Raw genomic sequence first — 12,273 nt, 5'->3', positions numbered from 1 at the left:
GGGATCTGCCAGGCACAGGAGCCGCAGCCAGTCCCCTTCGAGGCCTTCCCCAAACCGCAGCTCAACTCATGTCCAAACATTCACCTTTATCTACTAAAACACTGTCAAACCTAAGATGAGGACGTGGGCCCAGCTGGTGAAAGTCTCTTTTATGCATTTTGTCTTTGCAGGTTATTTAGATATGAAAACTAACTAAAAAAATTGAATATAAAGGGGTAGAAAGCTTCGGACATGATTTATATTAAGAGGATAGCTTCTATTTAACAACATTTAAACTTGGCTGGTTTACAGTGTAAACATTACAGGCCAGAAAGGACAATGTTTTCTTAAAAGAATTATTTCGCAAACTTTCTGTTCTCCCATAAGCATCTGGTGTTTTTAAGAAAAAATTGCAAGAAGAAGGAAGTAAAGATATGTGATGCACCCATACTCCCATCATCCAGATGTTACAGCTGACATCAGCATTCGGTGTCTTGCTAAAGAACGGCTTCACAAAGCTTCATTATTTGGTTGGAATAACAAAATATACCCCATTTCTATTAATTTATTAAGTTATTTTTTCACATTTGACAGGACTGACAGGGTTTTGGGGTGCTCAGAATAGTCTCAGAGTTAACTCTGTGTTCAGGCCAAATTAGTAGCCACACATTTTCCCATTATTGCTGACCATTTGAATTAAACTTGAAAATGTAGTTTTTACAGAGTGAATCCTGAGATGAGTCAAATATAACACACAGCATCATCAGCAAACTCAGAAGATCTATACTTGTTGCTTACGTGTGAAATGTTTCTGGAGCTTTTCTACTTATGAGCTCTGCCATTTCCTGTGCCAACAAAGCAAATAAGTGCATGCTGAGGCTGAAGAGCAGGAATACAGAGGAAAAAACAGAACAGTCCACATCATGCTACACTCAGTATAACCTCAGATAGAAAATAACACCTACAGGAGCACCACAAAGCTCCCAGTTCTGTGCTAAGTCACATGTCACTAAGTCAGTACTGTTACACACTGTAACCTCAATATAATTTCTGTGCTTCCTAAATGCTTTCACTTTGCAATAATAGGTTTAATGATTGATCTCGGAATATCTTAGCTGGAATAAATTTCATGAACTGATTGATTGCAGTGGTGCATCCTGTTACAGCATCATGCATGAGTGGAGTGTGCTCTGAATCTGTGGCAATGAGACCGAAAACGCCAACACCAAGTTTAAGAGATGTGGCCTAATACTTTTGCACATTTAGCATGTAGTTGTCATGATGGGCGCAGGGTTGTTTAGTTTCTCTGTCTCGTCCAAGTAGATTATCCTGCAGTATCTCTTCCATAGATACTCATTATACCAGACTATTAGTAATTGTGATCAACATAAATTTTGGAGAAGTCCTCGAACAAATAAGGAAAGAAAAGTAGTAGTAGAGAACAAGCTGTGATTTTATCAGCTGCTCAGTTTGTCAAATAATACATTTAAAAAAATCCTGCTATGTTTAGTGTTATAACCACAGGCTTTCAGCTGTTTTTGGATTCAGTCGACTGTGTTTCTTGCCAGCCTTCAGCCCTCAGACTTTACATGTGTTTCACTTTTGCACTTAAAGAATTTGTGTCATCAGGTCTTTTCTATACAATGTTAAGCAAAGCTAGAAGCTGGCATAGCTTTTTATTTTATAGTTAATTAATGTAAAGATTCATCATCTAATTCTGACCAATTGTAACTGTCTATTGTCTATTTCACACATATTGACTATACTTTTAAATCATCCTCTAAAGACTCCGGATCGTCTTTTAAACAATTTCCCTCTCGATGAATAAAATATTATCCATCAATCAATCAGTCAATAAAATGAATAACATCTGAACTTTATTTGTAACACATAATTACTTCTGTGGATGCAGCATCTTGTTCCCAGTTTCCTCCTGATGGCTGAAGAGAATCTCGCCGTCTATCCTCATTGTAAAGATAAGCAAGCCGAACCTGGATCACTTACTTCAGCCGATCCACCTGCCTTCTTACCCTCCAACAGTAACACTGCCCTGGACTGTCCACTGGTGCCCTGTTCCTCCCCTCTGCAACACTTCCCCTATGGATTTCCAAAGTAAGCTCAGACTCACCTGTCAGTTCTCTCTCAGCATTATCAGCAGTCACTTTGGATTAGGATCTAAAACTTGTCTCTTCCTTTTCATGGAACTTTTTTTCTCCTGGACCTGGAAGAACCCCTCCAATCCCAGGCAAGCTCACAGCATCCCCCTGTACCCAGCTCCACTTGATTGTGAAACTTTTAAGCTGTGTCCCATTGGTTCCCCTGTTTGGTCTACCTTAGTAATTTAGACATCCTCAACAAAATGAACAGTAAGTATGGAGAATTCAAGTCCATATCAAGCTTTTGTCAACAGGAAAAGATGAAGTGTCTGATCAGTTTGATACCTGCTACGTGAAGGTGTTAGAGAAGATCTGCATCAATAAGATTTCTTTTTTTGGTCTATTATGGGACTGGGATAAGAGTAGAAGAAGGTTTTATAGATGATAAAGTGATATAGAAATTCCAGTACTTTCAAATTTGTAAGTGTTGATCACAGCTTTGCTGGCATCAAGTAGAGTTGTTTTTATTGGCTTAAGTATGGAAGTAGTTGTAATTTTAAAATATGGGGTGATATTTTTCAGGGCAAGAAATCGAGTATAGATTTCACAATATTAACAAGACACTTTGTGAAGGCAGATGACTCACAGTTGTGTTTCTTTAGTTTAGTTCATCTTCTAAATATACAGTAAGTAAGTACACAATGTTACAACCCTGAGTCTCTAGGGGAAGGTGAGTAACAATTAACCAACTTGAAAGAAATGTTGTGAGAGTGAAATCATTTATTAAACAAACAAATAAAGGGTCACCAGCAGTCCAGGGCTGGTGGATGTGGTCAAATCAAAGGAAAAAACTCCAGTTCTTGTATTAGAAGATGTGTGACATTTTGTGTGTGTCAGGTGAGCATTCACACTATTGGAAAATATTTGCTCAATAATACAAAGATTTATTCTTATATTGTTTTTCACAGGTAAAAATTTGTTTTGCATAAATGCATAAAAACAGAAATAAATTGATATATGAGCAAGAAAAAAAGAAAAAAAAAAGCCAGAACTCTAATGATGGATTCAAAATATTTGGTGCAATGAAAAACTGATGTCAACACAGAGATTAAATACAGGTTTACTCCACAGATAAGACTACACAATAATCTGCAAATTTAAAGAAGATTTCTTAGAAAGTTATGCTAAGAAATGCTTTGGTTTAATTAAGCCTTTAAAAGTGATTGACACACTGGAAATTTGGAGCTAGACTGTCACTGAGCAGCTTCTCTGACTACTCGCTAAACAGGAAGTGACCTTTGCCCTTACCTTCAGATTACTAAATTAATCGATTATTTCTCAAAATGTCAATGTGTGTGTGTGTGTCTCCATCTGGCTTCACAACAGCACAAGACACTTTAACACTCACACAATGTACCTTCTCAGTTTCGAACTGCAAATTTCCAGATTGTTTTATTCTATTTTATTTAAATAATGTATATAACTCGCTCACTTGCTGCACATAATGACCTCTTTGTATATGTTCACTTACTGTATTTAATGTTCTCTCTCTTTTTGTGCACAGTCGAGGAGCGTATCAGGTCACATTTCACTGCGTGTTGTACTTGTATAACTATGCAGGTAAGAAAAAAACAATCTTGACTCTTGAATATATATGTAGTTTCTGTCACATCCGCTGTGGCAGTCGGTGCAGGTGGAGCGTTAGGACCCAAGATGCAGGCAGCTGAGATGCAAGTGAGTTTATTCATAAGGAGGTGATGCAAACAAAGCGGCGAAAGTGAGGGACGGATACAAAGCAAAACCTAAACTGGAAAAAAAACTAACAAAGCACAGACCTGAAACCTGAAACCTGAGACGGAGATGCAGGAGACGCAGGAAAACACACAGACGAAACAGCAACGAGGACGAGATGACACACACTAAATACACAGACAGGAACATGAGGGAACGAGGAACAGGTGGCAACAAAGGTGGAACTGATTGGCCATGACGAAACAAGGAAGCAAAACAATACACTAACATGAACTCACAAGAACTCACAACACAATATAAACACAGACACATAGGGGGACACAGAAGGCAGAGACACAGGGAGGGAATCCAATAACCTAAACTAAACAACCTAGGAACTGTGGAATAAATCATGAACAAACCAAACACAAAAACACATGAAAACTAAGAACGCTGGGTCATCTTGACCCAGGACCATGACAGTTTCGCTGGGTTTCACTGGCCGGGCCCACTTATGTTCATCGTTAGCCGCATGAACTTGGGTAAAAGATAAAGTTTTATAAAAAAAAAACCCTGGACAGTCTACTCAGCGAGTATCCTAAACTAAATCACTGGTGGAATACATTCAGCGATGTGTGTGACATTTTGTGAGAGTCTGGTGGGCATTGAAACAACAGCAGGAAAATATTTGCTCAATAATACAAAAGTTTATTTTTGTATTACCACATTTTGCTTCACATAAACACATAATGCACAGAAAGAGATTCACAAATAAGCAAAACATAAAAAATAAAAAAAGACAAATAAAACCAGAACCCCAATGATGAATTAAAAAACAATGAAGTCAACAGCATGAATAAAATACAGGGTTACTCCACAGGTAAGAGTAAAAATTAATCTACAAATGCAAAAAAGAAAGTTTTAAGACAGTCAGGCTGAGAAAGCGCTCTGGTTTGAATAAGCCTTTAATGGTGATGGAAATACTGGAAATACTGATGCAGCAGACAGACTTCACTCCTTCCTCATTTTGGCAGTGACTAGAGAGGAAAAACAGACAAGCAGGAGCTTCAGTTTTTCTCTGTAAATACTTTGCATTTATTTCTGTGTGTGTTTCTTTTAGCACGACTTACGATCTTTGACCCACTGAGCGTCTGGATCAGCACAAAGTTGTTGTCCATCTTTTGTGTTAAAACTGGAAATAAAAGACAGAAAATTATAGAGATTGTATATGTTTGTATGTAGGACAACATGTGCTGACTTACATTATAGCCTTCACACAGGGTGGTGTTGCAGCCTGCTCACGATACTTTTCCCCCACCACGTCATCTCTCTTATTGCCTTTGGTGACTGCAGGGCAGCACGGTGGTATCCTTCCAGGATGACGACGACGAGTACCTGAGAGATAAAAGGTTAAAAACTGATTTGTCTTACGTCACTAAACAGAGGATGACTTTTAATATGTGACCTGAAATTATGTTACAGTGAACAGGCATTTTTTGTGCAAATCAATCAACAAGCAAGTGCAACAAATCAATGTTCTCACCACTTGGGGGCCCTCAAGCACTTTTTGGGCAGTTTTGGCATTATGGTAATTAACTGAATGGTGAAAAATATTGTCCTGTAGCTGCAAGATATCATCTTATACTCTCTCTGCATCTCTCTCATTTCCTGCTTTCATGCCTTATGCAATGAGTCACAATGTATGCACCCCTCCAAAAACCCACTGAAATGATGACTTTACTAGAAAACTAAATTAAAGCAGTGAGATTTAGTTACAGAGTGAATTTGTTTGAAAGAACCCACTGAACCCACTGTGCCACACTAATACGTTGGCAGTTATGATAGTTTAAGTGTCTTACCTGGCATGCAACACAGCGTGAGACATAAGCCCATAAGTGACAGAAAACAAAAGTTTGCATGTAGATAAACATAAAAGGTATAAACATTGTTAATGGTAAGCAGTATAGCGTGAATGGATATGGTGTGGCTGTCAATCAGTCCAGCAATGGAAAAAAAATCAGGTGAATGTTGTACTTGAAAAATAAAAATCTCCAAAACTTCTTCTAAATGTAGACGTAAAGGACGCCTTTTAAAATGCCATGACTGACTAACGAAACTTAGCCCAGAAAACAGCTTCCAGGGATGCTTGGTGGGTAGAAGTCGAGTAAATGCTGGAAAAAAATGTTACAATTATAGACTGAGCAGATACCAGAATATGACTGATGTAAAGGTTTGTGGTCTTTACACAGTGGTCCTGCCCAATAAAACACCAAAATGTCAGAAGTGCGCATTATTCACAAACAGGTAGAAGCTATTGGTGGAAATAGTCATTGCTGTGATCAGTTTCATGTATTCTATTTCTCTTTTCTTTAGAAAAGTAAGAGTCCAGTTACCTTTAGAGGAGTGGCAGCTCACACACACAAAGAGCAGGAGGAGAGTGATGGAGAGGATCTTTAGCGACATATTCACCGGTGGTCTGGCTCACTGACCAGAGTCAAAATCTATGAGTTGGTTATTTATTGGTGAGTGTAGGAACATCTGCAGGCAGAACTGATGGCGGGTTTCTGTAGGTCTTTGCATTTGTGTGTGTGTGGTGTGGCATATCACACCTCCACCTCTTATCAGGGACACTTCAGTATTTCAGCCTATCAACACCTCACTGAGAGCTTTCTGAGAAACAGCCTCGCACACACAAAGTTCACAGATGCTCAAATATGGTCAAGAGCCTGATGATTGACACCAGTAGTTTGTGCATTTTCATGAGTAATGAGTCTAACCCCATGATTATTTTTGGTTTTTTTCCATTTTGACTGTCTAAGAGTGACTCTTTTTCTCTTGTAGTTACAAACTAAACATGGCGCCCCCTCATCCATATGGCTGAAAAAAACAACATGGAGGCAGAAAACTTCTAATATTGGCTCTTAGTTTCCAGGAGAACTTGCAGGATAGTCCAGAATGACTGTGGCTCTGTTGAGCTGTGGCTCAAATATTAAAATCTAATAAAAACAAGAATCAAATCCAGGAAGTCTACAGTGTGGCATTTGCATCTTATTCTACTGTACACTACACACACACACACACACACACACACACACACACACGCACACTAAACCACTTCCTCACTACAGATGATATATATAGAAAGTTTATCAGTCCCACACATTTATCATGTTTCATAAACATCTTTGTTCTGGTATTTTTAAATCATCATTTTTTTTTTAGCTCTCACATCATTGTGGAGGAAATGTTTAGCTGGTTGAGGTTTTGAGTCGTTCACTTATGCAGAGCTGTCTTTAGGTCCAGCCACAGCATTTCCATCAGGTTGAGGTTTACACTTTAACTGGGCCATCGCACCACGTTCTGTTGTGGATTTGCTGATGATAATTTTAAAGCTCCTGTTTTTACCTTTTTATAAAATAGCTGCATAGAGCTGGTTTAACTTCAAAGTGATATTTGGTGTAACTACAGAACTAAGAAAATATGTAGCAGATGAAGGAAATAAGGACAAATGAAACAACAGTGTTGTTTAAAAGTTGTAGGCAACACAGGGATAAAATGGATAAAAATAAGAAATTGTTAAATTTTTAAATAAAATGGGCTGCAGCTTTCTGGGAGATTATTAAGATATTAGATTTATTGAATGACTGGTGGTCAAAGTTTATTTGGATATCATTTGTCAGAGTCAGCTTTGCAAAACATCATGATATACACAGATAAATGGAATCATAAAAGCAAAAAATAAAGAATAAAAGAAGATTTGAAACTAAATATGTAACTAAACTTAAAAAAAAAAAGAAAATCAGTTGGTTCGTCTAAGCATAGATTCACGTCCATTATTAGTCGTCACTTTAAAGTCATATAAGAACAAGAACAGAATTAAAAGAGTAAAGTAATAAAAACATTTCAAAGAAAAGTTCGAATAAAATTCATGAGGAGATACTGATGAGCCGACAGGCAACGATGCTTCACCTCACACTTTGTACTTCATACCCTCGTCATGCTCGCAATGACTGGACAGGAAAGAGAGACAAACAGGAGTTTCAGTTTTTCTCTACAAATACTTTTCGTGTGTGTGTGTGTGTGTGTGCGTGTTTCTTTTAGCATAACTCACGATCTTTGACCCACTGAGCGTTTGGATCAGCACAAAGCGGTCCATGTTCTGTGTTGAAACTGGAAATAAAGAGAGAAGGTCATACAGATTGTTTGTGTTTATGTTTGTGTGTAGGACAAGATGTGCTGACTTACATTATAGCCTTCACACAGGGTGGTGTTGCGGCCTGCTGACGATATGTTTCCCCCACCACCTCAGCACTCATATCGAGGTTGGTGACTGCAACGCAGCACGGTCGTCTCTTTCCATCTTGGCGAGCTGATTAGAAGTTTAAAACTGAATATATTTGGCCCACAGGGAGGAAACTCAAAGTGAAATTTGGATTTAAAATGTCATAAAACTGCTAACAAAAGTAAACAAAAGCTGACTTTTGAACTGTTACCAGACATTAAGTGACATGAAATATTTATTTTGTGCCTCACCTTGTAGGTTTTCTACTAATGAGAAATGTAAAGTAAACATTATAAAAGTATTAACAAAGTAGCTACTTACACCAATCTATGTCTTCATTTAAGACACTATATTCTTCAAGAATGTGCCTAAACAATAAGAGCAGAGGCCTGTTCTGTTAAGCAGGATTTCATATTATCCAGGTAAATTTGGGATTAAGGTGGATCACTTCTTACTGGGCTATATTTCCATGGGGGTTTTTAAGCAGCATCTAATGTTTGTGTTTCCCTTTCACTTGCATGGGTATTAAATCTAGATTCTTCTGCTCATATTTAGTCCAGGAATATTCCTGCTGGTTGCAAACTGATTTTTTATATCAGGGCTTGAACAGGACTCCGTTTTGTACTTGCTGGCCTTATATACAATTTGCACATAATCTAAGCCTATGTTTGAATCCTGTTAAACACCACCGAGGCTACAGCTGAAAGAACAAAAAACTTGCTTCCTAAATCTTCTTACTGCTGACTGTTATGCAGCAGATATCCAAATCTTTGCTGGAACACAAATTACTTTTAAAAAATTGAATTGTAAACAGGGAAAAGCCAGTTGAAAGCTCTTACACGGAGTCTGAAGTTTAATCTTACCGTCTGATCCACAGATGGCCCCAACCACCAAGACTGTGCAGACCAGCAGTAACACACTTCTAGAGTTGACCATTTTCAAAAAGCTTGAAGAACAGTGAGTAAATGATTTGTTCCCCTGTGATCTACCTTCTTCTCCAGAGAGCGTGAAGAACTAGATATCTGGAGATGCAGAATAGTTAAGGTGTTAAAAGTAGAAATGATTCCTCCAGTTATTCGCCTCAGCTGTTTCTGTTTCCTCCTCCTCTCTTCATACGAATAAATTTAACAGTGATTAAAGAGGAACTTTACAAAATGACACATTTCATCACACAATTCTTAGATTGTGGAAGTATGAGGAGTTCCACAGAAGCTGGAAGTCATGACATGACATATTTCATCAATGCATTTGTTGGAGAATCGTTAAGAACAAGTTTAGTTAATTAGTTATTTAACGTAATCCAAATTTAATGTAACCTAAAGGACCAAAAGGGTAATATTTTTAGTTAAAATTATTTATGAACAAAAGACTTTTTCAGAAGGGAAAACTGTAAATATTTCTGTAGCATTTATCTCACAAAACCTTTTTCTGCCATGCTGCAGTCCTGGTCTTAAGATTTTGTTTTAAAACTCGGTAAATAGGAAAATGAATGCAGACATTGTGATGTCAGTCCTTGCTTTCAGGCTCGAGTGTTAGTGTTTTGCATTTTAACCACATTCAAGCATAAATTCAGAAACTAAAAGATCTTACATTTTATTGGAGATAAAGTATCTGAATTCCAGGAGCAGGACCACGCCTCCAAACACGCTCCTTCTGGTTCTTATCTATATGTTCCCCCAGTTCTACAAGCTGCTCGTTCTCATTTATGTGCCCCACCCTCCTTCACCTGTTCAATTCTTTAATTTTTTCACTTCTATTTAGTACATGGGGATCTGCCAGGCCCAGGAGCCGCAGCCAGTCCCCTTCGAGGCCTTCCCCAAACCGCAGCTCAATTCAAATCCAAAACATTCACCTTTATCTACTAAAACGCTGTCAAACCTAAGATGAGGACGTGGGCCCAGCTGGTGAAAGTCTCTTTTATGCATTTTGTCTTTGCAGGTTATTTAGATATGAAAACTAACTAAAAAAACTTGAATATAAAGGGGTAGAAAGCTTCGGACATGATTTATATTAAGAGGATAGCTACTATTTAACAACATTTAAACTTGACTGGTTTACAGTGTAAACATTACAGGCCAGAAAGGACAATGTTTTCTTAAAAGAATTATTTCGCAAACTTTCTGTTCTCCCATAAGCATCTGGTGTTTTTAAGAAAAAATTGCAAGAAGAAGGAAGTAAAGATATGTGATGCACCCATACTCCCATCATCCAGATGTTACAGCTGACATCAGCATTCGGTGTCTTGCTAAAGAACGGCTTCACAAAGCTTCATTATTTGGTTGGAATAACAAAATATACCCCATTTCTATTAATTTATTAAGTTATTTTTTCACATTTGACAGGACTGACAGGGTTTTGGGGCGCTCAGAATAGTCTCAGAGTTAACTCTGTGTTCAGGCCAAATTAGTAGCCACACATTTTCCCATTATTGCTGACCATTTGAATTAAACTTGAAAATGTAGTTCTTACAGAGTGAATCCTGAGATGAGTCAAATATAACACACGGCATCATCAGCAAACTCAGAAGATCTATACTTGTCGCTTACGTGTGAAATGTTTCTGGAGCTTTTCTACTTATGAGCTCTGCCATTTCCTGTGCCAACAAAGCAAATAAGTGCATGCTGAGGCTGAAGAGGAGGAAGAAACAGAACAGTCCACATCATGCTACACTCAGTATAACCTCAGATAGAAAATAACACCTACAGGAGCACCACAAAGCTCCCAGTTCATAGTTTCTGTGCTAAGTCACATGTCACTAAGTCAGTACTGTTACACACTGTAACCTCAATGTAATTTCTGTGCTTCCTAAATGCTTTCACTTTGCAATAATAGATTTAATGATTGATCTCGGAATATCTTGGCTGAAACAAGTTTCTTGAACTGATTTATTGCAGTGGTGCATCCTGTTACAGCATCATGCATGAGTGGAGTGTGCGCTGAATCTGTGGCAATGAGACCGAAAACGCCAACACCAAGTTTAAGAGATGTGGCCTAATACTGTTGCACATTTAGCATGTAGTTGTCATAATGGGCGCAGGGTTGTTTAGTTTCTCTGCCTCGTCCAAGTAGATTATCCTGCAGTATCTCTTCCACAGATACTCATTATACCAGACTATTAGTAATTGTGATCAACATAAATTTTGGAGAACAAATAAGGAAAGAAAAGTAGTAGTAGAGAACAAGCTGTGATTTTATCAGTTGCTCAGTTTGTCAAATAATACATTAAAAAAAATCCTGCTATGTTTAGTGTTATAACCACAGGCTTTCAGCTGTTTTTGGATTCAGTCGACTGTGTTTCTTGCCAGCCTTCAGCCCTCAGACTTTACATGTGTTTCACTTTTGCACTTAAAAAATTTGTGTCATCAGGTCTTTTCTATACAATGTTAAGCAAAGCTAGAAACTGACATAGCTTTTTATTTTATAGTTAATTAATGTAAAGATTCATCATCTAATTCTGACCAATTGTAACTGTCTATTGTCTATTTCACACATATTGACTATACTTTTAAATCATCCTCTAAAGACTCCGGATCGTCTTTAAAACAATTTCCCTCTTGATGAATAAAATATTATCCATCAATCAATCAGTCAATAAGATGAATAACATCTGAACTTTATTTGTAACATATAACTACTTCTGTGGATGCAGCATCTTGTTCCCAGTTTTCCTCCTGACAGCTGAAGAGAATCTCGCCGTCTATCCTCATCATCAAGATAAGCAAGCCGGCTCTCACACCGAACCTGGATCACTTACTTCAGCCGATCCACCTGCCTTCTTACCCTCCAACAGTAACACTGCCCTGGACTGTCCACTGGTGCCCTGTTCCTCCCCTCTGGAACACTTCCCCTATGGATTTTCAAAGTAAGCTCAGACTCACCTGTCAGTTCTCTCTCAGCATTATCAGCAGTCACTTTGGATTAGGATCTAAAACTTGTCTCTTCCTTTTCATGGAACTTTTTTTCTCCTGGACCTGGAAGAACCCCTCCAATCCCAGGCAAGCTCACAGCATCCCCCTGTACCCAGCTCCACTTGATTGTGAAACTTTTAAGCTGTGTCCCATTGGTTCTCCTGTTTGGTCTACCTTAGTAATTTGGACATTCTGAACAAAATGAACAGTAAGTATGGAGAATTCAAGTCCATATCAAGCTTTTGTCAACAGGAAGAGAAGAAGTGTCTGATCAGTT

At 38.2% G+C, this 12,273-nt stretch overlaps 1 protein-coding gene and 1 long non-coding RNA gene across 3 annotated transcripts; both read right to left on the bottom strand.

Moving 5' to 3' along the window:
- Positions 1–4,533: 4,533 nt before the first annotated feature.
- On the bottom strand, positions 4,534–5,183 carry LOC120441763. The gene is made up of 3 exons (XR_005614257.1): positions 5,069–5,183; positions 4,937–4,998; positions 4,534–4,843 (listed from the first exon to the last, which is right to left on the bottom strand). It is a non-coding gene; the product is annotated as an uncharacterized LOC120441763 (long non-coding RNA).
- A 2,242-nt stretch (positions 5,184–7,425) lies between these two features.
- Positions 7,426–10,663, bottom strand: LOC120441762 (C-C motif chemokine 18-like). Of its 2 annotated transcripts, none has more exons than XM_039617147.1 (4): positions 8,928–10,663; positions 8,052–8,175; positions 7,918–7,976; positions 7,426–7,816 (listed from the first exon to the last, which is right to left on the bottom strand). In XM_039617147.1, exons 1-4 carry the CDS (start codon positions 9,022–9,024, stop codon positions 7,791–7,793), a joined length of 306 nt encoding a protein of 101 aa, XP_039473081.1. In that variant the 5' UTR covers positions 9,025–10,663; the 3' UTR covers positions 7,426–7,790. The 2 variants fall into 2 exon arrangements, with proteins under 2 accessions (XP_039473081.1, XP_039473082.1); XM_039617148.1 differs by having other exon boundaries at positions 8,952–9,769.
- Positions 10,664–12,273: the final 1,610 nt, after the last annotated feature.

The sequence above is a fragment of the Oreochromis aureus genome, linkage group 9, assembly GCF_013358895.1.
Source record: "Oreochromis aureus strain Israel breed Guangdong linkage group 9, ZZ_aureus, whole genome shotgun sequence".
NCBI lineage: Eukaryota > Metazoa > Chordata > Actinopteri > Cichliformes > Cichlidae > Oreochromis > Oreochromis aureus.
This window is presented reverse-complemented; position numbering and strand designations above follow the sequence as displayed.

Excerpts from the sequence above, each read along its gene's own strand:
- LOC120441762 (XM_039617147.1), bottom strand. The coding sequence starts at position 9,024 with ATGGTCAACTCTAGAAGTGTGTTACTGCTGGTCTGCACAGTCTTGGTG. Across the intron at positions 8,176-8,927 it reads GATTAAACTTCAGACTCCGT|CTCGCCAAGATGGAAAGAGA; the intron begins GTAAGAGCTTTC and ends ACTTCTAATCAG. Across the intron at positions 7,977-8,051 it reads CCCTGTGTGAAGGCTATAAT|TTTCAACACAGAACATGGAC; the intron begins GTAAGTCAGCAC and ends CTTTATTTCCAG.